The 26,089-nt window shown below is 40.4% G+C and overlaps 1 protein-coding gene across 1 annotated transcript in view; it reads right to left on the bottom strand.

The window, feature by feature from the left end:
* CUBN (cubilin) overlaps nt 1-26,089 on the bottom strand; it is a 265,132-nt gene that overhangs the window by 132,214 nt on the left and 106,829 nt on the right. The window contains exons 29-31 of the mRNA XM_027595548.2: nt 14,379-14,560; nt 9,175-9,349; nt 7,308-7,477 (exon numbers count right to left, since the gene is read on the bottom strand). Coding sequence (XP_027451349.2) covers nt 7,308-7,477; nt 9,175-9,349; nt 14,379-14,560 — 527 coding nt within the window. The remainder of the gene's footprint in view (nt 1-7,307; nt 7,478-9,174; nt 9,350-14,378; nt 14,561-26,089) is intronic.

The raw sequence follows: 26,089 nt of genomic DNA, 5'->3' as shown, positions 1-26,089 counted from the left end.
GTATCAATAACTGTGCCAGGGAGTGAACTCAGCACAGCACATTCCCAAATGTGTCATCTGCAATTTTCCACTGAAGCACTGATTACTGCAGGAGAAGAGACTACAGAATTCACTTATTCATGTATTCAGCCATGCATCTATCAGTAATTCGTGCACCAGATTTCTGTCTTTGGGATACAAAGACTACTGCTGTTGGTTATATGAAAGGAGATGGAGGCTGTACATTTCTGTTCCATTTTAAAATTTTCATCCATTTCTTCTTCTTGCTAAATGTTACCTCCACAAGGCCAAGAGAGATGGCTTGAGGTTCCCTGTAGGCTTACTCTGCCGCCACTTAGGACTGCTGGGGACCGGACCTGCTACAGGAAGAGCTCTCTTCTGCAGGGCAAGTGGAGTGTGGAGATGACATCTTACCCAAGGCCGATCCTGCATCCCAGAGCAGAAATCGAAGCTTAGCAAGTCTCTGCGAGTCTGACTGTGACCTCTGGAGTGAATCCACACTGATGTCACCAGACCCCCACTGTCTGTTTCTTCACGTCCCACCTGGTGCTTCTCTTCCCACCCACAGATACAACTCCTAACTGGATCCTTTTCGTGGGTTCACCAGGCACTCGATTTTATAAATGAGCCATCTCAGATCCCCCAGCCATGCTGAGAGCGAGCGGTGGAGCCATGCCCAGACACTAGTGCCTAGCGGGGTTTGGCGTGTAGTTGACACCACAGATTGAATAGGTGTACGGAGCCCAGACTACCTGACTTCAAGGCAAAGACATCTTCCACCTCATATCTGGAATCCTAACACTCTTACTTATATTGATAAATGAAGTCTGGGTTCATCCAAAAGAGAATTCAAAATGGTTCCAAGGGAACCCTAGTTTTATTTCTCCCCCTATTTTTTCAGTTGTCCTCTATTCTGCAATTCAGTTCCTTGCATGTACACTGTATTTTTTTTTAAAGATTTTATTTATTCATGAGAGACAGAGAGAGAGAGGAGAGGGAGAAGCAGGCTCCCCGCTGAGCAGGGAGCCCGATGCGGGATTCAATCCCAGGACCCCGGGATCATGACCTAAGCCAAAGGCAGATGCTTAACCGACTGAGCCACCCAGGTGTCCTGTACACTGTGATTTTTATATTTGATCAGAATACTTACTCTTACTTTAGGCTTGCTTATGTTTTAGTCCTGGCTGCTATTAATTTTTACCTGGTCTTGATCCTGACCCTCTGGACTTCAATGTTCTTATTTTTAAAATAAGACTACTATCCAAAAAAAATCAGCATATGACAGTAAATTATCTCTAATGTCTCCTCTTGCAACCTTAACATCCTATGTACCTATGTGTTTGTATTAGCCATGTCTGTTAAAATTAATATTTCCAATTCTGATAATCCAAACTGTTACAGGAGTTGTAAAAAACATGATTGCTGGTCGCATCCAGCCATAATTGACCTTGATATTTAATAGTACACTTGAGCTCTATTAAAAATCCCATGAACACAAATATTAACTGGCAGTATCATTGGCAGCTGAATATTTTTCTCTTTGCTAATGACTCTAAGCAACAGGACCAAGAAATTAACTTGAATGTCTCCAGAATGAATGATTGGCTTTGTAGGAACTTAAACTGCAGAGATGTTATGTAAGATATTGGACTGTAGGGTACATTTCACATCCAGTGTCCATCTAACTGTAAAGGATAGATGGTTGGTACCTCAATGCTTGCCTTCATGAACCCCTGGACAATTAACTGTAGCTTGGAGCCAAGCTTCCAGCCTCGCCAGGACACTGCCCGACTAGTTCCAAGCTCTGCCAGCTTCCCATCCTATAACTGGGTCCACTTGGCAACTACACATAGCAGATCTCTACCCTAGTTTACCAGAATAGTCCTTCTTCACATTACTTTATCTATTTGTAAAGGTAATTTATAAATTGTACAAACAAAAATGACTTAGCTTATGTGTGATTTCTGTAATTCTCAATTTAAATAAATTTGCAAATCGAAGAAAACTATATATCTTGGGGTTAGCCATGTGTTTTAATTTCTCATCCTGAAAATATGAAATTTATAGGACCAATCCATCTCCAGATCTCTGCCTTGAACATGACTTCATCAGTTATTCCATTTATGCCTTAAATTCAGTTGCTCTTTTCTACCAGCACCATGCCTTCTCCACATGCTCAAGCTTCTCCATCATTAAAACAAACAAGGGCGCCCGGGTGGCTCAGTCATAAAGCATCTGCCCTTGGCTCAGGTCATGATCCCAGGGTCCTGGGATCGAGTCCCACATCCGGCTCCCTGCTCAGTGGGAAGCCTGCTTCTCCCTCTCCCACTCGCCCTGCTTGTGTTCCCTCTCTTGCTCTCTCTCTCTCTGTTAACAAATAAATAAAATCTTTAAAACAAACAAACAAACAAAAAACCAACTTTCCATTGGTCTTGTCTTACCCATAGGTTATAGTGTTTTATCACCGTATACCATTCACAGCCATAACTCTAGGAAAAAAACTAAGAAGCTCCTGCCCCTCCTAACCCATCGTGATCTAGTGTCTTCCACTACTACCCACACCCACCCTATTCCTTACAAGGTCATCAAAGACTGAATCCAGTGGCCTTGCTTCAATCCCTTTCCTAGCTAACCTCTGCTGGATTTGATACCTTCGATACCTTTGATCACCCACTCTTAAAATTGGCTTCACTCCTCATTTCTATACTAACACTCTCTCTGGTTCTTCACCTACTTCTGAGTGCCTTTTCTTAGTCCTCTCTTCCTCTGTTCCTCCATTTGCCCCTCAAATGGTGGTACTTCCCAAAGAGTTTACTTGGCCCTTTTCTCTTTAGAAAATGCTATTATAAGTGATCACACCTACTTCTGTGGCTTTAACAACTACCCAGATATACAGAAATATCCTCAAGTGTACATGTCCAGCTCAGATGCCATCCTGGGCACTAAACTCCTACGTCAAACTCTATAAGGGCCATAGTATGGACCTTTAAGCTGAAAAGTTCCCAAAAATCAAACACATGGTATCTACCCCTTTACTCACTTAACTTCGTAGCATCATCACTCACTCATTCTTCAAGTGAATAGATTTAACTCCCTCATCTCTATCACCCACCTCACCCTTTACCACGTAATTAGTCTCTAAATTTTGGTGATGGTACAACCACAATGAGTTCTCCAATACATCTCTTTCTTGCCACACCCAAGGCCACTGCCCAAGGTTTTTCCACAGCTTCCCAAACAGCCTTCATGCTACCTTTCTCTTTCTCTGCCAACCCAGTCCTCACTTGGCTGCCTCTTATCATTATAAAATACAGTTTTGAGTATGTGATTCCTCTGTTTTACAGAGAACCTCCCATACTCTCTATAGGATAATTTCAGATTCAGAAAGCATGAGAGAGTTTGTCCAATTCTGAGGCCACTCAGAATGTCTTCTATAGACTCTTGGTCTCTACATGCTCACCCACGCATAGCCACACTCCAGTACATCTTTCCTATTCCCACATGTCTGTGCATAGTCATACCTCGGTGCACAATTTCCCCTATTCTTTTCCCAGAGCCTCCTCTCTTGGCCTCACTACCACATTTCTACTGGTGAAATTCTGCCACTCAAATGTCATTTCCAAAGTGAAACCCTCTCTGGCTTCCAGATCCAAATGAATCGCTCCTTCTCTTTTCTCATAATGATTACTACAGCTATGGCATCCTAGGTACATGAGATGCTAGGCCCTGTGCCATGAGAAAGGTTCTTAAGCAGGTTCTTCTTTCACTGATGTCCTTGAGGCCCATGATCACAGATGGGGAGCCTTCTTCACAGATCTTCAGCGCATTGCTCCTTTTAGTATTCCGTGCTGCCCCCTTTCCCAGGGCTCATTGAACATGCCTCTCAGAGGGCACTCACCATCAGCATCGTTATGATTATGGCTAGCATGAATCAATACCTTTCTACATGAAAAGCAGGTGACTTACATCATCTCAAATATCCCAACAACAAATCTGACACAGGTACTCTTATTCTCCCCATTTCACAGTTAAAGAAACTGCAGCTGAAAAGTTAACTTTCTCCAAGGCAACACAGCCTGAAAATGGCAGAATTCAGGCTCAGCCCCAGGTCTTCCCCACCACAGGGCTAGATTTCTTAACCATGGCACCATGCGATTAATGTAATTCACTTTTTATATCAAAGTCTTGCTCAAGTGCTTGGTGGCATCTGTTTCTGAATGCCCCATCTGCCCACAAGCAGGGATACTCCAACTACTTCGTACGGGATTCCCTTTTTCCAACAACTTGTTTGGACTATTACATTTTATATTTTATCTCATCTGCTAGACTGAACTCCTCCCAGCACCTGTCTTTGGGTTTATTTTCCTGTCTCCATGCCTATGACCAGATCATATTTGAGGCTTCACTTCCTCCTATCTGTTGCCTCCAGCTAAGTTTGTTAAGTCAAGCCCAGCTGCAGGCTGAGATACGGCAGTGGTTCATAGCAAACCCTGTCTGTATATTTATATCTCATGTAGGTGGAAAGCTCTACTCATGAACACAGGAGGGGAAAAATGCAGCCATGCTGGGTGTGCCTTTCACCTAGGCTTTGTTTTGTTCACACACTTTTGAATTCTATGGGTTACAGACTTTACCAGAGAGAAGAGAAGATACCATACCTGGCACCATACCAACTGGGAGAGGGGAGCAAATGGTGGAGAATTGCCCACTGCAGGCAAATCTACAAGGTAAACAATTTGTTTCTGGCCCATTTGAACTTCTCTTGAAGACTCCTTTTCTGTTTCAATGCTTTATTTCACCTTCATTCTTAAAGACTATTATATTAGGAGAGTACCGAGTCCCTGGTTGGTAGTTATTTTCTTTCTTTAGACTGAAGACACCATTCCATTGTCTTTTCTCCTTCTAATCATCACTGCTGAAACTCAGGGTTCAGTCTGCCACTTCTTAAAAGGCAATCTCTTCCCCTAACCACTCCCCTGACTGATTGTAATATTTTCCCTTTATCTTTCATTTTTTTAGATTAGTATATCTTTCTATTTATTTCTCTTTCTATTTCTACTCACTTAGTTGTTTGGGTTCCTTGGGATTCTTGTTTTTGTAAATGTGATGTCTTTCATCAGTTTTAGAAAGGTCTTAGTCATTAGCTTTTCAAATATTGCTTCTGTTCCCATTTATCTCTCACTTTTCCTTCTGAGATTACAATTAAATGTATGTTATATCTTTTACAAGCCTCCTCTATGTGTCTTAACTTCTCTTCTATATTTTCTATCCTTTTGCTTTTCCATGCTTTTTCCCCAGATAGATTCTTCTGACTTATCTTCCAATTCACTGTTTCTCTCGTCATCTCTGTCTAATTTGTCTAAAATACAAAAAAAAAAAAAAGCTTTGACTAGATCTTAAGTTCAGCTATTATATTTTATCTAGTTCTAAAAATTTTAATTGGTTCTCATTCATATTTGCAGTGTCACTTTTTATAGTTTGCAGTTCCTTGCTGAGAGTTTAAAGTTTGACTTTTATCTCCACGAGCTTAGTAATCATAATTGTTTACCAATCTGCCATATTAGTGTGTTTATTTCCATTGTCTGTTATTCATATTGTATCTCATTTATGTTATATTGTCTCCTTAGGTACATGCATATCTTTTATAATGTGCTGGCTATTGTCCATGAAAAATTATTAGTAGAAATGAGATCTAGAATGAATTTATCTCCCTTTGAAGAAGATTCTAAATTGCTTTTGTCAGATGTCCAAAGGTATATTAACAGTACAGAGTGTCCTCTCATTATTCCGTGGCTTCAGATTTTGGGGGCCGCTCAGATGACTCAAAGCTGGGATGCAGTCTCTGTGAAGTCTGTTTTATTTTCCTTATACCTAGGATAATGGGATGGTTTGGAAGGACTATTCCATCTCTGAACTCAAACTTTGCTTCTCTTTGTCCTGAGAGGCTCACAGAGGTGCTTCTAACCCCTTCTGGATCAGCAAATGCCCTATAGGTAAAAGCGATCTCAAATACTAGACTCACATCTTTCAAATATTAACTCAGAAATTTCACACTATCTTGTGAGTTCTTTGCTACATTTAGGAAGGTGTTTTTTAATATCACCTAAAATGTTTAAATTGTCTTTGTCAGGAAAGTTGGTCTGAGTCACTGTTATGGCACCTGTATACTTTGCTCTATACCTTAAGTTTGTACAATGCTTTGCCAAGTTAGACTCTGAAGATTAATTTAGAAGACTAATACATAGTCATAAATCAACTGATCTTTTAAGTAGATTACTGATTTTATCTTGTAAAACAGTATTTGAAATTATACCATTTGACTGGACTATTTTGAAAAATGTGAAACAACTTTTGAGTTTTTCTAAGTTAAGTCTGAAAGCTAGCCAGTTGGAGTTTGTGTAAGAAACTGTCAGAAAACTAAAATAGAAAGATCCATTAGCCAAGAGAATCTGGTTTATATTTGAATGAAATGTCTCTAAATACAAATGAAAGATGGAAAATCTTTGGTTAAAAAAAAATCAGGTAACCAAAATAAATAAATAAATAAATGAAAAACAAAAAGAAAATCTCAAAATACGTCCTCATTCACTCTTGCATTAAGGATAAAGCATTAGTTTCAGGTGAGAATGTATTTAAGTGGAAGGTAGTGACAGAAACTTTGGTCATCTAACCAACGAATAGGCATCTCTCTTTCTTCCACCTCCATCCCCTAATTTATTCTGTCCTATCAGACACTGATTTGTTCAAGTAGCAGATTGAGATATCCTGATCTCAAGAAAAGTAGAACCCATGAAAACCCTCAGAGGCTTAATAATAATTGATTTGAAGTAGTTATCGATAAATTCGTTCCACTAAAAGTTCCCTATTCTCTCTTGCAGGTAATTCTGACCAATGATTATGTAAGGGGACTTGTGTGAAAATTTTGCTTCCTTGATTCAAAAAATACAAAATAGAAACAAATAGCATTATTCCTTCTCCCTTTCTCTGCATCTGTACTCAGGCAGGATGTTCAGAGCTACTGCAGCCATTTTTTGACCATGAGGAAACAAACACAAAATGACAAATCAACACACTAACAATGGTAGAATAGAAACTGAGTTGCTAAACAAACCCTGCGATCAACTACCTGTTGATTTGTATTTAGGTAAAAAGGTAAATGTCCTTATATTTTAAGTTGCCAATAGCTGGGTTGCCCATGATTTGACACTGAAAACATCCATAACTAATGCATTTATTAAATATCCTCACAAAGCAATGTTCTGACCCAGGTTTGACTAGAGATGGTGCTTGAAATTTGTGTCACCTACCGTAATACAAGAGTCCTGAGGCTCAAGGTCAAAATCAGTGAAGTTCAAGAGAACACGGTGATTTCTTTCTACCCGAATGACCCAGGAGCAGTCAGTGTTACGCCTATAAGGACTGGGGTAATTTGGAGAATGAATCTCTCCATTGGGAGCCTGGAAAATCCCGCCACAACCTGTAAGTAGGAAACCCAATTCAAAAATGAGAGGAATCCCTGATGCATAAAACTTTGCCCCATGACCTGATTGCACAGAACAATATGCTGCTTTGTTCAACCACCTGTTTTATGTAGTTGGTGCTAAACATTGTGCAGAACTGAATATCCACCATTAATTCATGCATCCCAACAAAAAGACGGATGACTAAGAAAACCTCTCAAATAATTTATGACAATGACAAAAATAATTTTTAAAAAATTTTTTAAATACTGAAAAGTGCAAATAAAATCATGTTCTCATAAAGCCATAAAATGCCTCTTCTTTGTTCTCTAAAGATATAATATACTGTAAGAATAACACATCTCCTATGAATTTTGATAGCTTAGTAGTGTATGTTTTTAATAATTTAATATCTGCCTTTTAAAATTTAATATTCTGGACCTGGTACAGTTATTCAGTCTTTTTATTCCTATGATATTATCAAATACCTATCAATGCCTATCTCTATGACATCATATCTTGGAGTTATGATAATACAAACCTATAATAGAAAAATGTAGTATTATTTTCTAATAGTTGACAATCATTTTGGGTAATCTAAACACTATGTATACATAATCATATATATATTCCTCATTAAATTCAGGCATCATTAACTTTAGGGAAGATCCAACACACTTACTATACCACGTTAGGGTTCCAAAAGTGGGGCCATGAGGTAGCCTGGGGTCACATCTCTACTTTGGCATTTCCTAGCTACGTGACTTTGGCTAAGTACTAACTTCTCTAAGTTTCAACTTCCTCATTAGTAAGGTGAGGATTTGAAATTATCTTCCCTCATAGGGTGGTTGTAAGAGATGAAATGAGATCGTTCTCATAGAACAGTTAGAATAGATGCCTGGTACATAGTAAGCTGCCAACAAACATGTTTTTATGAGTAGTTGTATAGGTTAACATCTGCTCGAATATTTTGTACATTCATTTTTTATTTAAAAAAAATCTGCAACAGGTAAATATTTTTAGAAAGCCTGAGATCCTAGGCAGAAAGTCACTATATAATACAATTCCTTGGAATTCACAAATTTAACATTTATAATTTGGGCATCTGCCAAGCATCCAAAGATCTATACCGTGGCGTGAAGTAATTCACCACTTTGCTGTAATTTACCCCAAAATAATTTACCCCAAGTAATTTACCCCAAATTTGAGGCCAGTAACAAGGCCCGAGGCCCTTGGAGAGTAAGTTAATCTAACCAATTTCGCCACTTCTGCTTTCACCATGGACTTGTATACTTGCATGCCCTAGTTTTCACATATTTTAACTCCGGAAGTTAAATTCTATCACATTTTTGGGGCACCTGGGTGGCTCAGTCGGCTAAGCAGCTGCCTTGGGCTCAGGTCATGATCCCAGGATCCTGGGATCGAGCCCCGCATCAGGCTCCCTGCTCAGTGGGGAGCCTGCTTCTCCCTCTCCCACTTCCCCTGCTTGTGTTCCCTCTCTCGCTGTCTCTCTGTCAAATAAATAAATAAAATCTTTTTAAAAAAATTCTAACTCATTTTTTTTAGGGAAGAGTATATGCCAAAGCAACATTTGCCATTTGAGGAGTCACTAAGTTGTCACTATGTTAGGCTTCATACCTCTCTCTCCAATCATTTCATAAAATTTATAAGGGCTCAGCTTAAGTATTTTGAGACACCTCCTTGGTTCACTCACCTCCGGGGACTGCTTGCCATGAAGCATTGAAGCCTCTCCCATTTACAGAGCTGTCGGTCTTGAAGCGGATGGCTAGCTCATTTCCAGTGCTGGAGACCTGCATGGGATTCTCAGATGATCTTTGGGCACATAGCTGGGTTATTCGGGGAGAGTGGAAATCAGGGCCTCCATAGATCTAAGATGGAATGTAGAAGAAAGGACTGAAATTAAGAGATATATTTAAGCAATGACAGCCCTTCCCCTGTCCTCGTTTTACCACCAGCTCTTGGATTCTATTATCATGAGAGACTGAAATCTCAGCCTTCCTGGATGGGTAAACTTGAGCTGGAGTTTTCAAAGGCACTCCCTCAGCCCTAGGAACACAGAAATTCAACCACCCACAAAATGCCTGCTTATTCTATCAGTCAGAATTGTACAGCTGAACTGAACAGATTATTCCAGAATCTTCCCTATCTCCCCTTTTCCTCTTTCCATGGTCTTCATAGGATTTCCTGCTTTCTTTGGCAGAGGCATTGCCGATAAAACAGTATCAAGTCTGATTTTCTAACTCTTCTAGGCACATGGAATAGTCTTAGCATAAACCCATGTTGTTTGTGAAAGTCAGTTCACTGAAAGCTGTTGATCTCCCAGTTGGATTTTTTATGATCTTCTACTTTGCAATCTGAATACTTTATAAGATTAGGCATTTAATATAATATTTTACTCCTTCAGAGAGAGTGAAAATACAACCTCTGTATCAGTGTGTTCTGTGGTATCCTTTAAGGAGGACTCCCCCAGATTCTCGCTGAACTTACTCCCAGAATCCTATGGGTGGGAACATGACGAAGAGCAGTCGACTTCCTCTGGGAAACTGCCCTGGACTCTGCCCATATCTGGACGGCTCCCTCTAGATCCATCTCAAGTGTTCTCAGATCTCCTAGGCTCCTCGGATTGCAACCATCTACCTGACTAGGACCCAGTGCCCCAGGGACACATTCCTCCCAGCAAGTGCCCCCCACCCCCACCCTGGTATCTCAGAGTCACATCTTTCTGGCAGATGTGCCCAGCCCAGGGCAGGTCTCTAACCCCTCACACGTTGATTTCTCAGTTGGGGGTGGGGGGGGATGGAGCATAGGGGAAAGGGGGTGGGAAGATAAGAATCAAACAAAAGGTACTGAACCCCTACCTCCAAGTCTTGCCCAACTCGAATTTGTAGCAGAAAGACCATTTTTGGTGACAGTTTTCAGGCATAATGGTATCTGGGTCCTTCCCTCTCCCCCACATGTCTATACTCATAATTCCGGGGCTCCAGGGCGGAACCGGAACCGGGAAAGCAGCGCTTGGGGAGATGTGTGCGCAGGGCCCTCCCACTCCTGGCACCTGTGCCGCTCTCTCCCCATTCCTCCTCGCAACCCCAGGCCCTCGCCCACGCTCAGGGCAGCTGTTGACAGATAGGGGGAATCACTCAAGTGTTCTCTGAGGGGAGAGAGCGAGAACAAGAAGCCTACTTTTGGCGAGGCCTGTGTGATTGGAATCTATAATGATTTCTTTGTCTGACTAATTCCCCCCAGCCATGCGGCAAGGGCCAAATGAATGAAGCTGCTGTTCACAGAGGGCTGAGCACAAGGACTTTAATTGCAAAGGAATGAAGCAGGCGGATGGCTTCAAGCTTATTTTCATAGGAGGAGCGATGTTTGTGTGGCCCCCTAAGTCCCATCAAAAGCAGGACTTCAGGAGGAGCCCTGTGTGACCCTTTACACGTACACATGTGCAAATGGAAGGAGCAGATCGCTTCTGGCTTACGGTGTCCTTTCCTCATTTCAAGATTTGCCTGCCCGCCCGCACCACCCCCCCACCCCCCGAACACAGGCCTCAGAGCATGAAACTGACAGCATGAGCTGTCTGAGCCCAAGAAACAGCACACATTTGGAGAGAACACTGAGCACAAGGCTTTAGTTCTGACAAAGAAAACTTGCACTTCGGCAAAATAGTCTTTGTTTTCCCTGCTCGGGGTCCCCTTAAGACCACAAACATAACGGGTATGAGGGTATGAGTCCGCTGGGCCTAGAAGCCTCCAGGAGAATCAACACTGCTGCTTTTGACCTTTTTCGCTCCCCCTCTTATGGGGCTGGGCTCACGACAGACCATCACAGAGAGACCAGAGGGAGTAAACTGCCCACACCAAGCGATTGTCTTGATTTATTGCCCCAAGGAGTGGATTTCCTTTTCTGCTTCATGCGGGTTCAGGCTCCTTTCTCAAGAGACTGAAGTAAAATCAGCCAGAGTGTTTCCATGACCCAAACAATAGAACGGTACTTTTGGCTTCCACAAATAACACCAATAGTTAACGCATGACTCTTCAAAAGAGGAAAAAGATGGAAAGAATTTCAGGGTGTGGTTCATTCGACTACAACATATGACTAAACTTTGGGGGGAAAAAACGAGTCTGATGATGGGAGATTAAAAAATGTGTTTTTAGCAAATGCTCAGGATATAGAACATTTCAAAGCCTATGGTTTTAATCTGTTTTGAACATTTCTTTCTGCTCTGTTAGCTCCATTTATTGTTACAATCAAGTCAGCATTCCAGGGTTATGAGTAACCGAATGGCTGTTGCTTAATGCGAGTGGCCACTTTCTGGACACTGATTTTTCAGGGAAAAAAAATATTGGCTCCTGGTAAAATCTGGTGAAACCCAGGTAGGCCCCATACCTGGTGACAGAGAGGTCCTACGTGGCTGTGCTCAGAACAGGAAAGGATAATGCGCAGTCTCAGAACAGGTGGGTCAAGAAAGTCAGCAGTGTCTCAAGGCCATGTAGCCACCCCGGGTAACATTTTAAAGCCTATTGCTAGCATGTTATCAGCAGCTATGGTATGAGGGATGGAAAAAATCATTTTATCATCATTAGTGCACATTTATTACAGCACCTTCCACCTGACAGGAGCATTCGCTAAGATGTCAAACAAGGTTTTGGAACAAAAAGTAAGGGGGTTACTCATTTCAGCCTTAAGAAGTAAGCTTTCCCAAAATACTTAAGGGGTTTGAAATATTCCCCCCAAACCCTGATTTTGACGGAACATGGGAGACAAACTTGTCCTAACAAAAGCCCCAAGCTGACCATAGCCTCTCCTCAGAGTGCTTTCTGGGCAGGCACGGGACCCGCCTAAATGCCACTGCCTGGAGACCCTGCCTTTTCCCCTGACCCCTGAACCGCTTGCAGGGAACAGCCCTAGTCTGCTTTCTCATGTAATGGGTGTGACAAAACCCACAGCACAATGAACCCATTTACATTTTGCCAAGTGGGCAACAATCACATGCGCTTTGGAATATGAAAATAAAGGGTTCGGAACACTTCACATTACTGTGGAAAAGTCTGCTGCCAACCCTTTGTAAGTGTTAAGGGGTTTTATGCCACTGAAAAATATCCTTGCTGGCAAGAAAGACCATTTGAACTTCCACATGCGAGTGTTACTCCGACTCATACTCTGAGTGTGAATTTCGGGAGTCACCTTATTCTTTCTTCCTAAAAACCTTTCCTCTTCTGAGATGGAGTCATGACTTGGCAACAACCAGGACCGACATGAAGACAAGGGTTGAGGTTTTAACCCGACAGCTTACCCAGCTCGTCTCTGATTTCACTTACTGCAGCATTATCCTCCTTTAGAGAGCCCAGAGCTGCTCAATACAATTCTGTGATTCTGCAGCCACTCAGTGAGGGCATGATTTGAGAACCCCATTTCTTTTCAAAGAAAGAACTTTTTGGGACACCTGGGTGGCTCAGTAGGTTAAACGTCTGCCTTTGGCTTAGGTCATGATCTCAGGGTCCTGGGATCGAGCTCCACTTTGGGCTCCCTGCTCAGCGGGGGGAGTCTGCTTCTCCCTCTCTCCCTGCCCTTCCCGGCACGCGTGAGCATGCTCTCTCGCTCTCTCACACACACACAAATAAAAAAATAAAATCTTTAAAAAAAAAAAAGAACTTGTTTTGTAGTTAAATGATGTTTTAAGTATTAAAGTTTCCTCTAAAGTCCATGCCGCTCATGTGAACATCTTGAGCACCACCCACATCTATCTATATTTTTGTACTGGCTTATGTGGAGTGTGGAGCAGTGGATGGATTCAGTTCTGAGTTCTTCTATTCACTGTCCTCGTGCACATGGAAAAACCCATCAACATTTTTGAGCCTCTGTTTTGACGATGGTAAAATGGGGACAAAATTCCCTTTGTAGCTTACAGGACTATTTAACATTCAAATGGGAAAATGGATGTCAAAATCTCTTTGCAAACCACCAACAATGTGCATTATTATGGTGTGTCAATCAGAGATATATATGCTTTCATTCATTCCACAAATATATATCAAGTGTTCTACTATTTGCCAAGCACTTTGCAGCAGGTATAGCAGTAAAGCAAAACCAAAACAAACAAATACCCAGCCCTTGGTGGAGTTGAAGTTCTAGTAGATACAGAACCCTTGTCAGGAAACACTATGGCCATCTCTAGAGCTGAGGTGGTAGGAGCTTTGTGTGTAGGAAGCCACTAAATTTTGCAGACAGGTTCTGTTCCTAAGGACTAGATCCCTGATTATAATAGAGTCTCAAAGGTCATCTCAATTATCTGAGGTAAACCCTGTGCAGTGGTGTCACACTTTGTACCCTGCACCATGGGGACCCCCCTCAGATGGCAGCAGCAGCTCACCCCAAGATCACCCCTTCTCTACACTCTGCCTCCCCACTGTCTTCCCTAAGGGAGTTTCTCAGACTAAAGTGTGGGGCAGTAACAACCCCAAGTACAATCCATCAATGGCGACAGGAGTTGGGGGACCAGTGCCTCAGACTCGCACCCTTACAGGGATGGTTCTGATGAGCAGTCCTCATAGCATCTCAGAAGGTCCCAGTGGGATTAAACCCAAGGGACTCCCAGGGGCTCCCCTCACTGGCTCTTCCTCCTTCACCCTCCCTCCTGCTGTCCCCTCACTCCTGCTTCCTGGTACCATCTCCAAGTCAAATTGCCTGCCACCAAGTTCTTCAGGCACTGCTTTTAGGGAAACCCAAACTGAGATATTAATCCCATTTGTTCATCAACATCACTCACAAAGAACTGAGACTCATCAAAATGTCTGGACATAGAACACTGCTGGCCATTGGAAATAATTTAGGGAGTTTTGCAGAGAGATCTCCAGTTCTACACCAAATTTGGAATGGCTGATAAGCAATCTAAATTCCTACCTCCAGGACGTCGAAGTCGCACCTTACATGATACTCCACATCAAAGTCGTGGATGGTGAGCTGAATGCTACTCCCAGGGGCTGTGGTAATATACCAGAGGCATTCCTTGTTGGGGGGATATGTGTTGGGGTACCCGGGGCTGCTGAAGGAGCCCATGGTCCCAGACAACTCCCCACCGCAACCTGTTGAAACAGCAAGGCTCAGTCAATTCAAAGTGGGCATCGACCCCTGGGAGAAGTTCAAAAATCCAACCAACCAAAAGATAATTGAAAACATACAATGCCTAATTTAGGGGAAAACTCACAAAGTTATAATAAAGTTATAATTAAGCAGTTATAAAACAATGAGAAAAAAATCATGGCTACAACTTATTAAATGTATTCTTAAAAAACATTGATTACATCATTTGGTACAATAATTCTCAGCCCTTATTCTCACCACATCAAATCCTTGGTAATATATTTTAAATGTCATTCTAATTTTTAGATTTTCTTCATTTTATTTAGGAAAGAATTTCATAGTAGGAAGTACAATGAACTAAATGAAAAGTGTTAGTGAATACCATGTCTCTCAGTCTTCAGTTTCCTTGTATGTAATACATTATTTTTAATTCCTTATCAGATCTAAGATCTAGAATACTAAGGGCTAAAAATCATTACCTTTGTATGAGAGACTATAGGAAATTAAAAAAATATATATATGTCCATAGCAGCTTCATTCATAACTGCCAGAACCTGGAAACAACCAAGATGTCCTTCTGTAGCTAAAAGCTAAAATTGTGGTACATCCAGACAATGGAATATTATTCAACGCTAAGAACAAATGAGCTATCAAGCCAGAAAAAGACATGAAGGAAATGCATATACATATTCATTAAGGAAAGAAACCAGTCTGAAAAGGCTCCATACTATAGGATTCCGAGGGTATGGCATTCTTGAAAAGGCAAAATTATGTAGACAGTCAAAAAGATAAGTGGTTGCCAGGGGCTAGAGCAGAGGAGGGATAAAAAGGCTGAGCACAGGTTTTTAGGGCGGTAAACCTACTCTGTATGATACTATAATGGTGGCAATATGTCATTATACATTTGTCAGTCGTTGAATGCCCAATGCCAAGAGTGAACCCTAATGTAAACTATGGACTCTGGGTGAATGAAGTGTCAATGTAGGTTGATCAGTTGTAACAAAGGTCCCACTCTGGTTGGGGTTGGGTGGGGAGAGGCTGTGTATGTGTGGGGACAGGGGTAAATAAATGGGAACTCTACCTCTCACTCAATTTTGCTGTGAACTTAAAACTCTTCTAAAAAATCAAGTCTGTTACAAACAAAAACAGTAAATGATACAGGTCCTGACCCAGAAAACTTATATCTAAACACCAACTAAACAAACAAAAACTGGATATATAAAACCCAAGCATGGAAAACCCAAACATGAAGCTTATGTTTTAGGTGTATATATTATGCCCTAGAAAGTAATTAAGGCAAATCATTACAAGAAACAATCAGATATTGCACCATGTGATATATAGTAAGAGAAACTGCCACTAAGTGCTTAGATGTGCTTTACATTTTTTTTCATATTTGAATACTCATAATAACCACATGAAACAAGTACTACTATTACCTGCATTTCTCAAGTGATCAAATCAATGCAAACAGAGGTCAAGTGGCTTGCTCAAGGTTACCGGTCTTATAAGTGGTGGAGCAGAACATCAATACAAGCAATCTGATCGTGCCCAAATACTTAATTCCTGAATTCTACAGACTCACGTAGTTTGTAGGAATTCAGAGATTTGAGAAGGGAGAGGCAGAGAAAACTTTGTGAAAGAAGTAAAAACCTTGAGGAAGGCTCAGATTTTAAAGACAAAATTAGAAAAAAAGAAAGATAAAATTAGGAAAAAAGATAAATCAGCCTTTTTTCCAATAACAATTTTTGGTGATTAAAAAACATTGCTTAGGGCACCTGGGTGGCTCAGTTGGTTAGGCATCTGACTCCTGGTTTCCACTCAGGTCATGCTCTCAGGGTCCTGAGATCAAGTCCTGTCAGGGCCCCATGCTCAGTGAGGAGTCTGCTTGAGATTCTCTTTCTCCCTCTCCCTACTCGCGCATGTGCATGTGCGCGCTCTCTCTCTCAAATAAATAATAAATAAAATCTTCTTAAAAAAACAAACATTGTTTGCTCTGTCAACATATCTAAGCCACCTTTTCTATTTTTTCAGAATATTCTTTATTAGTTGGCAAAGTCTTCCATGTATCCCCCCTCATTCTGCATCAAGACTTTTCTTGATAATACCTCCTCACTCCATGAACGTATGTGCATTGTCACATGAGTGCAATTAAACTGCCATGACTTCAGACAAGCTTCTAAAGCGGAGGTCATGTCTCCTGTCCACGCTCTACAAACGTGCCTTATACAGTGAGTTAGAAAAAGGTTTTATAGGGTGCCTGGGTGGCTCAGTCGTTAAGCGTCTGCCTTCGGCTCAGGTCATGATCCCAGGGTCCTGGGATCAAGTCCCACATCGGGCTCCCTGCTCCGTGGGAAGCCTGCTTCTCCCTCTCCCACTCCCCCTGCTTGTGTTCCCTCTCTCACTGTGTCTCTCTCTGTCAAATAAATAAATAAAATTAAAAAAAAAAAAGATTTTATAAGGGTTCAGAAGAAATACTCCCCATACAAAATCTCCACTTAACTGAAAATGGCTGAGGAGAATTCTAAGAAGAATCTTGATTCAGTAAAGAAATCTGATTCTAGCCCAATATGCCACTATCTTCTAGAGTTGCCTCCTCCTTCCCTTTGAAAACCCCGTGTTTTCAGATTTAAAGTGTCACACAGGGCAGTACCTTTCCTACGGCCTATAAAGCTCCTAACCTTCATTTCTGGCTAAAGCCCTGTGAAAAAGCTGTTTAAAATTAGCCATGCTGATATTGTTTATAGACTGAGGTGGATGTTAAAAAAACAGGAATGCCATGAAAGATTAGAAAATATTTTTCCTCCTAGAACAACACATGGAAAACATTCCTGAAGCCAAAATCAGCACAGTTTACGAAGCCCCACTGCACAACCACAGGGGGCACTGGTCACAGAATATGCCATCAAATGATGCCCCCTGGAGTCTTGCAACATAGTGACCCATATAAATCATCTGAAGATGCAGCACCTTCTACTAAAGTACATCATAGGGAAGCAAAAGCATTCTGTTACCCTGCCCCCCCCCCGTTTTTTTCAACCTACATTTTTCAGGTCCTGTGGTTCTTGGTATCAATTGTATCAGATTAAAAAAAATCAAATGAAAAAAAGTCTTTGGAGGAGAATAACTTCATGGCCACATCATATAAAAGAGAACAGGAGATGGAAGCTTGGATATCTCATCTTTGCATTTCTTGACTTCACTTCAGTGCACCAGACAAACTAATTCTATTTTTTTTTTTATCATAGTTGATTCATCTAAAAATCTGCAGGACATTTTCCATTGTCTTTTCCAATGGTTTTAGGTTTCCTTGTAAATTCTTTTGTGAATAACAGAATACGAATACCCTTAAACTGGTCAGTGTAAGCTGGAATGATAATATTAGATTCTTGGCATTCAGTGATGCTTTGAAAAATTACAGTGTTTATTTTATTTACCCACTTACAGCTCTGGAGGCCCACAGTGTACTTTTCCCTAAGATCTAAAACAAACATAAACAAAGTTTACAAAACACAAAGCCAAACTGTATAAAAGTACAGTTTGAGTGTGTGTCTTTTAAGGAGAAATTCCAATATTCCTATTGTACATTCATTTGGTGGTATTTTATGGTAAAACTATAAAGTACTGGAAAGTGAAGTTAATTCTGATCATATGGTAGAAATTTCGCTCTATTTCTACATTCTGAAAAGAGATAGATATAACTTTCCAGTTCCCATTCATTCATTCAATAAGTATTTATTGAGCATATACAACACTTTAAGCCATGTTATAGAAGCCAGGTGTATTTAATGCCTCTGGAAAAAAATCCACTTATAGATTTAAAATGTGCTCTCCCCACCTGCCCCTCTCTAAGTTATTAAACTCCTTTTGCTGTTCCTTCAGTTTGCAAAGAGTAACTTCAGTTAAGTTTTGATTTGGAAAAAACAGTGAATTCTGTTTTATCCTTTACAAGTTAATTGGTGGTAAGTTATAAATAAGAATAAATAAATGGTCATGTTGAGCTGCTAAAAGATATTTTTAAAAAGTTGTTAGTTTTGATAGTACTGTGTTAGCATAATTCTCTTTTGGTACTTATTTCCAGGCCACAGATGAGAGATTTTAATCAACATTTAGCCAGTTATGCTTCACTCTCTTGGGTATCATCACTTTTTCCCTGATTTTGGTATTTTTTGACAAATGTGTAGATGGTATCAGGCAAAAGAAAATATGTCGAAATACACATTTTAAAAACTGAAAAAATGAATGATGTCTGTTTTTTTTTTCCTATGCTCTCTTTTAGTGGTAAGGGAAAACATATTCACAAAAAATTATGAAAATTTCTATTAACCAAAAAGTTAAATATGTAATGAATTTAATTTGATACTTTGTTTCATAAATTCAAGCTATCTTTCGGCTAACAGTGAAACATTAAAACAGGAATTTGGAATTATATAATTATGGATAAAAATGAAAAATTATGAAGTGACACCAAGAGCTGAACTTTTTAAATTACAAATGAAAGCAAATGACAATTATAATTCACAATAAATAGTGGATTTTTTAAAGAATGTATAATGTGAGTCTTCCGAATTTTATTTATGCATCATTTTCCACTTAATTAGCTCTGGAAAAGGGAGTCAGTTCCAATACCAGAAATATGATTTAGAACCATATCAACATATACTAGCCCATCATCAATCAAAAGAAATATGAAGATAATCCAAAACTCCCATTGTGTATAATTCTGAAAAAGAGAGAATGTGTTCCAAATGCTGAAATGAATCAAAAGCTAAGTTTAATTCTGCCTCATCAACAATGTCTTACTCATATTGGATAGCACAGCTGTTTGTTTTATTTGATTTACTATTTCTGCACCTCTTGTGAAAGACACAAGGTGTGTTTTGTTTTGTTTTTAATAAAATTGTGGAATTAAAAAATATATCTATTTGAGAAGGTGCTTTACCTCCACAGTTGCTATCAGTGTTCCTAATGTCCAATACTAAAAACTTTCTACATAAACAAGTATCCTCATTTTACTTTCTTGTTAAATTTAAATTTGGGGAGGGGGAAATTTTTTTAAAAAATTAAAAATTAATTAAAAATTAATTAATTAAAAATAAAAAATAAATTGGGGCATGTGGGTGGCTCAGCTGGTTAAGCATCTGACTCTTGATTTCAGCTCAGGTCATGATCTCTGGTCGTGGGATTGAGCCCTGAGTTGGGCTCTGTGCTGGGCATGGAGCCTGCTTAAGATTCTCTTTCCCTTTCCATCTGCTCCTCCCCTTCCCACCCTGCTCTCTCTCTCTCACTCTCTCTCTCTCAATAAATAAATAGATAATAAGATAAAATAAAATAAATTTGATGGGGGAGAACAGGAGGGAAAACGTGTTTTGTTCACTGCACTATTTTGTTTGGTGTAGGGTTTAGGATTTGACAATCTCTTGTTAAACTACACTTTCTCCTGAATGAATCACAGAAGGGAACATCTTTCTAAATCCACCCACCCATTTTGGAGATGGAAACAACAAGGCTTCTGGAAAATCACAGGTATCAACATCTCAGAGTAGAAATAATGGTACAGACACGTGTGAATATTACAACTAACGAAACGGCTGAGAAAGCACACAGTTATGTGTGGCTATGCAATAATCTAAAAATCATGTGGTTGTTAGTCATGCCCGTGACTTTGGGTGGGTGACAAGGGGGTCACAGGAAGGGGAAGGATAGAGAGGTGGAGGTTGGAGATGAAGGAGGTTACATCAACCAATTGTTATCAGGAAACAACATAGGAGGTGATGTTTAGACTTCCAGTATCCTCTCCATCATCATGTTACCTGCCCAGTCAAATGAATAATAAAATGTAAAAGAAATAGAGAAGTTTTCTATAGCTGGGCTTCAGGAATCTAAAATAGAGGAGAGTGACTTAGGAAAGCATTTCAGGGGTTGCCATACGGAAAATGATTAAGTGAGGAAAAGACTAACCAAGGAGCATACAATGGAGTGAATACAGGGTTTTGAGAGAGACATTTTTGGAAGAAATAGAGTTAGAGTAGCTCTTTATAGCCAGTTAGTAAGAGATTTTCATGGAAGAGACAACATAAGTTCAGAGTTGCCTAATTTGCATGTTAGGTTGCAAAACTTTTGAAAATATAATATTCCAAGTAAAGCACAGGCTGGGTTCCAACCTTGGCTGTGTTACTACTTGCATAACTAATTTAACCTTTCTCATCCTCAATTTCTTCATCTGTACCAGCATTAATCCTTCACCTCATAGGGTTGTTGTACAGATTAAATGAAATAACCAAAGTAAGGTTTTTCATTTAAGTTGTTCACTAAGCTACAGTAAAGATAGTTCATATTTGCATGGGAGCTCATAGTTTTTCAAAGCACTTTTAATAAACACATTATCTTATTTGAAATTCCTAACAACTCTATGCAACAGTCAAGAATGATCGTATCAGATCGTATCAATACGGATTCTTCCAGTGGGGCAGGTATGATGCAAAATGGCAACTAGCTCCAGAGGGCTGGTGGGCTTGCAGCTCACATTGTTGAATGCACATCTGGGGCCACCCGTCATCTCTGCCCAGCCCCCCAACCCCCTATTCCCAATTCTGTGTTCTCTCCACTATGACTTGTTGGGCACTTGAGCCCAAAAGCACTGGAATGGCAGTGTTGAACATTGCCGTCATTACTGTTCTGTCTGTCTACTGAGGGGAAAATCACCACAGCAACCCGAAAAAAATAAATAAAGCAAAACCCTTTTCATTTAATGTGAGGCAAATCTGACAAAATCTAATATATTAATATCATTAGACAACAGCTGAGCTGGAATAGAATAAGGTCCTACAGAGAATCACATGTTTTTCAGTTTTAATTAGTTAATCTTTATAAAACTTTTAGTACTGGTGACTGATAATCTATTTGATTTCTTTACCTCCGAACTCCTAGTCATCAGCTGAAAGGAAGTGCTTACCTTATCAGCAGGAAGCACATTGATCTACTGAACTCATAACAAGGAAAAATTAAAAGCTGTTGCTAGATTTGCTTACTTGTGAAGATAGTTTAAATCTTTTTCATAAAAGGACTTTGCTAACACTGTTTTTTGTTTTGTTTTGTTTTCTTGGTCTAAAACAAGCAAGCTATAAAATTTCAGAATGCACATACAAAAATTAAGCATAATCTGTGTATGTTCTCTCCTCAAGGTTTTGGGTTGTTGGTATCGTTTTAAATAAAAGAGTTAGAATAAAAGCAAACCAGCAAGGAAACAGCTAAACGGAATCACAGCCTCCAAGTATTAAAAGTGCTTTATGTAGTTCCCTACAATTGCTCAAATGCAGTCTCTTCTTTACACTTGGCAGTTTCTTGAAACTATGCTCCACAAACCAGTAGTACTGGGAGGGCGGCCAGCATGGAACCGGCATGGCCAAAGCGCACCGAGGCTGGAAGAAAAGGAACCGAGAACAAACCCAAACAGGACATCTTCACATCCTCACCCTTTAACTTCCAAAGGAAACACCTGAGAAATCAGCAGCCATGTCAAAAAAGGAGGTGAAAAGCCAAAGTACAGTAAAAGAATAAATTTTAAACACAATAAATCATGATGCTCACACACTTCATTAAAATGTTACCAGATGGTAATTGTTTTTCTATTATTCTAAATCAAAAATGTTCTCTCCTATAATACCTTGAGAGGTGCCTCACTGCTTAGCCCACTTTCCCCCTGACATGCTAGGGGGCAGCATGTGGAAGCAGTGGGGTGGCTGGAAGACGTTGTCAATACGGATTCTTCCAGTGGGGCAGGTATGATGCAAAATGGCAACTAGGAGCTCCGAAGTGGGGGATGGTCCAACCCAAGGCAAGGTTGAACTATTTCCTGGAGTACAGAGGCCTCACTTCTGTTTCATCTATGAGATACGCAAATAATATAGGTAAAGCAATTTTGAAAAGAGAAATTTAAGGATGGGGGTAGAAGGTGGAGGTAGAGAAAAATGTGAGCTCCCTAAAATGGCCAAAGTTGTCCAAAGGTGACTGTAGCATGTAGAAGAACCACAAAAAGTCAGCAATTTTACCTGTTAATTCTGATTTTACCAGTTAATTCCCCAACAGTCTAAAAATGGATGCTGCTCTCCTGGGATGCAGGAGAAAGGCAGATGGTAGGTATCTATCCTACTAAGAGAAAATATGAAAATCAGATCACTAGACTCTGGAGATAAAACCAAGGGTAGAGCCTGCAGAATCCATCTGATTTCAAGGATATGATCTGATCTTAAGGATTTGCAGATTAATTTTCTGGGGTATTTTGTGGGTTAGCACAAGCTAGAGCAATCACAGATAAAATCAGAGAAGAAGATCATATAATAAAAAGACCAAGGAATGTGAAATTCTCCTGAGAATAAAGGAAGAAGAAAGAAGACAAAGCAGGGTGACCCCAAGAGAGGAGAAAGTTCTCAAAAGCTGCAGACGCTCCTGTATTAGGGTGAATAGTGTCCCCCAGAAATCACATCCACCTGGAATCTGTGAATGTGACCATATTTGGATACAGGGTCTTGCAGATGTTACCAAGGTAAGATGAGGTCACACTGGATTAGAGTGGGGGTGATCCAATATAATAGGTGTCCTCATAGGAAGAGGGAAATCTGGACATAGACACACAGAAGGAGGAAGGCCACTGATGATGGAGACAGAGATTGGAATTATGCTTCTAGAAGCCAAAGAAAGCCAAGGATTGCCAGCAACCAGCAGAAGCTAGAAGAGGTAAGGAAGGATTCTTCCCGAGAGCCTTTGGAGGAATGGCCCTGCTGACACCTGGAATTTGGACTTTAGCCTTCGGAACTTTGAAAATAAATTTCTGTTGTTTTAATCCTCCCAGTTTGTGGTATTTTGTTACAGCAGCCTTAGGGAAGCTAATGTACCCCCATTCTTTTCTTGATAGACAGGGTGGCCAAACCTGAAGACAGACACAAAACTATAGCCACTTTGAGTGTAATATCTGAAGGAGTTGGGGTGTGTAAGCTCTCCCTACTCTTTCTTGTGTTAATTACTTCCTATTTATCACACTGAGATTGAGATAATGGTTGGTTAAGGATAAGGTTAGAAGATAGAGAAAGTTGGGTTCAGTCCTTTTGGGCTGCTATAACAAAATACCACAGACTGATAGCTTATACACATCAGGAATTTATTTCTCAAGGTTCTGGAGGCTGGAGGACCGAGCTCAGGGTGCCCACATGATTGGTGAAGACCTTCTTCTGGGTCACAAACCTCATGTTGGCAGAGGGATCTCTGGGGCCTCTTTTGTTAAGGGCCTAAGCCCAGAGCCCTCATCACCTTATCACCTCCCAAATGCCCCACCTCCTAATACCATCACCTTTGGGGTTAGGTTCAACACATGAGTTTTGGGGAGACACCAACATTCAGACGCAGCAAAGTCGACGGTTGAGAAAGCTACAGACAGACTTAGGGTCGGTAGCACAATAGGAGAAACACAAACCCAAGAATTAAGGATAATGATTTTTAGCACTGAGTAACCAGTAAGGGTTTAAAAAGTTTCCTCTTCCATGAGGACCTCATCTCAGGCCCAGACTTTCAGAAAATCACTTGTCTGACTGATTTCCATACAGTAATGGATATGGAGTAGAGTCGTCTCTTTTCAATGGTAGCAACAAAAAAGAGAAAGAATAAGGCCATACCATGAAGTTAATGACTTGGAAAATAGAGGCGAGGAGCTCAAAATCGATTCTGTCCATAGTTACAAAATGACTTTTATATGACTATATAAGATGTCATAGAAATATTCAAAATTAAGATTATCATAGCTATCTGACTCTCTGAGATATCCTGAAGCTGACTATTGAAGTATTTCACCTTAGTACACCATTTAAAGAGAAATGAACCCAATGGAGCCATATTTGGAACTTTTCACATAGTATAAATTTTAATTTCCTGTATATGAAAGGATAACAATCTTTCATTTTGACCCAGAGAAGTATAGCCAATCGCATCATCTTTTCATTTTGATTAACTATGTCCTTTCTCTTCCTCCTCTACTCATTCTGGCCAAATTAAACAATGGTTCCTCAGTAGCAATTCTTTGCTTATAATTCAGAGGTCAATCAATCACTCAATCTCTTTCTCTTATGCATTTTTTAAATTATCTAAGAGTTCTGAACAAAACAGATGAAAATTGTATAAATATATCTTCCAAGGAAATGAAATGAGACCAAGGCAACTGGACTAATTTCCCCCCAAAAATACATGCCTAGTCCTGCCTAAGGCCACTAATAGCTCCTTCATGAAATCCCCCAAATAGGCAAAGACTGAGGAAATGTGTTCTCTTGATGCGATTTCCAAGGTCAACACTCATACTTCTATTTAAAAGTATGCATTCTAACCCTGCTTTCTTTTGATTTGTTTTGGCCCGCAGTATCCTTACAGGGAAAGGCTCATGAACCTCCCCGCATGGCTCTGCAGCATGCCCCACCACCGTTTCCTTCTCTCTCCTTCCCCAACTCACAACCTTTCCTCCACAGCCAGGGTGCTCCATATCAACAAATGGACAGATGTGGGAGGGATATGACCTTGTCAACGGTCATATCCTCTAACCATCCAAGCTCTGTCCAAGCCTGAGACACAGGATCATTTTCTGTGATGATATCAGGGGTGCAGGCCACTTACAGGGCAAAGGCTACAGGCATCAAGCCTGCGAGGTCATTTCCTTGGAGAGGGGCAAATGTTTCTGGGGCAGAGCTTCTAAATTAACCCCATCGAGTGCTGCACTCTGTCCCTTATTGCTGATTTCCAGTCAAGCCAATCTATTTTGGGGGTGGCTATCCTTTCACTCTTCACTGTAATAAAACTCCTGTAAACTAGTTTCAGTAACTAAACCATGATAACAGATTAGATGACCTCTGTGGTCTATCCTAGCTCAGAAGCTTAGGATTCCATCAACCCTAGGTAGCAACTCCCAAAGAGGAGCACTTTATAAATGAGTAACAGAGCAGATACCATGTTGAAGGACAAATAACATCAGCTATTTTGAACTAGTCCTTTGCTAAGTAATGTGCTTCCCCCCATTATTGCTACTTGAACCTGAAGAAAGGAGGAATTGTGTAATTCAGTGGGGAGACCTTGGAACCTGAATATTATTTACTTGGGAAAGACTGCATATGTTCATTTTCAAACATTCCCATCCTCAATGGGAATTTAATTACAAAATTACCTACTATAAACTCCAACCATCTCTGCATTGCAATATAGCTTAATCTCTCTTGCAATGAATAGTTGTGAGGAAAACGTACTTGCTTTTAGGCAGAGTGCAGCTCTTCAAAACAGAGGCTTTGGAGTTCTATACCACACCTTGGTTTTGTGTGCTGATTCTATCACTCTCTGGATTTGTAAGTTTGGGGAGGTTATTTAACTTCTCTAAGACTCCTTCCTCAGTGTTCTTATCTGTAATGTGGGGATGATGACGCTTACTTCAGCGCATTATTGGACAAAACATGAGGCAATATTTAAAGCACTAACCAAAGGGCTCAGCACACGGCAAGTATCAC

Source organism: Zalophus californianus, chromosome 9, assembly GCF_009762305.2.
Source record: "Zalophus californianus isolate mZalCal1 chromosome 9, mZalCal1.pri.v2, whole genome shotgun sequence".
NCBI classification, from domain to species: Eukaryota; Metazoa; Chordata; class Mammalia; order Carnivora; family Otariidae; genus Zalophus; species Zalophus californianus.
The sequence above is the reverse complement of the archived record's forward strand: the minus strand, read 5'-3'. Positions and strand labels throughout refer to the sequence as shown.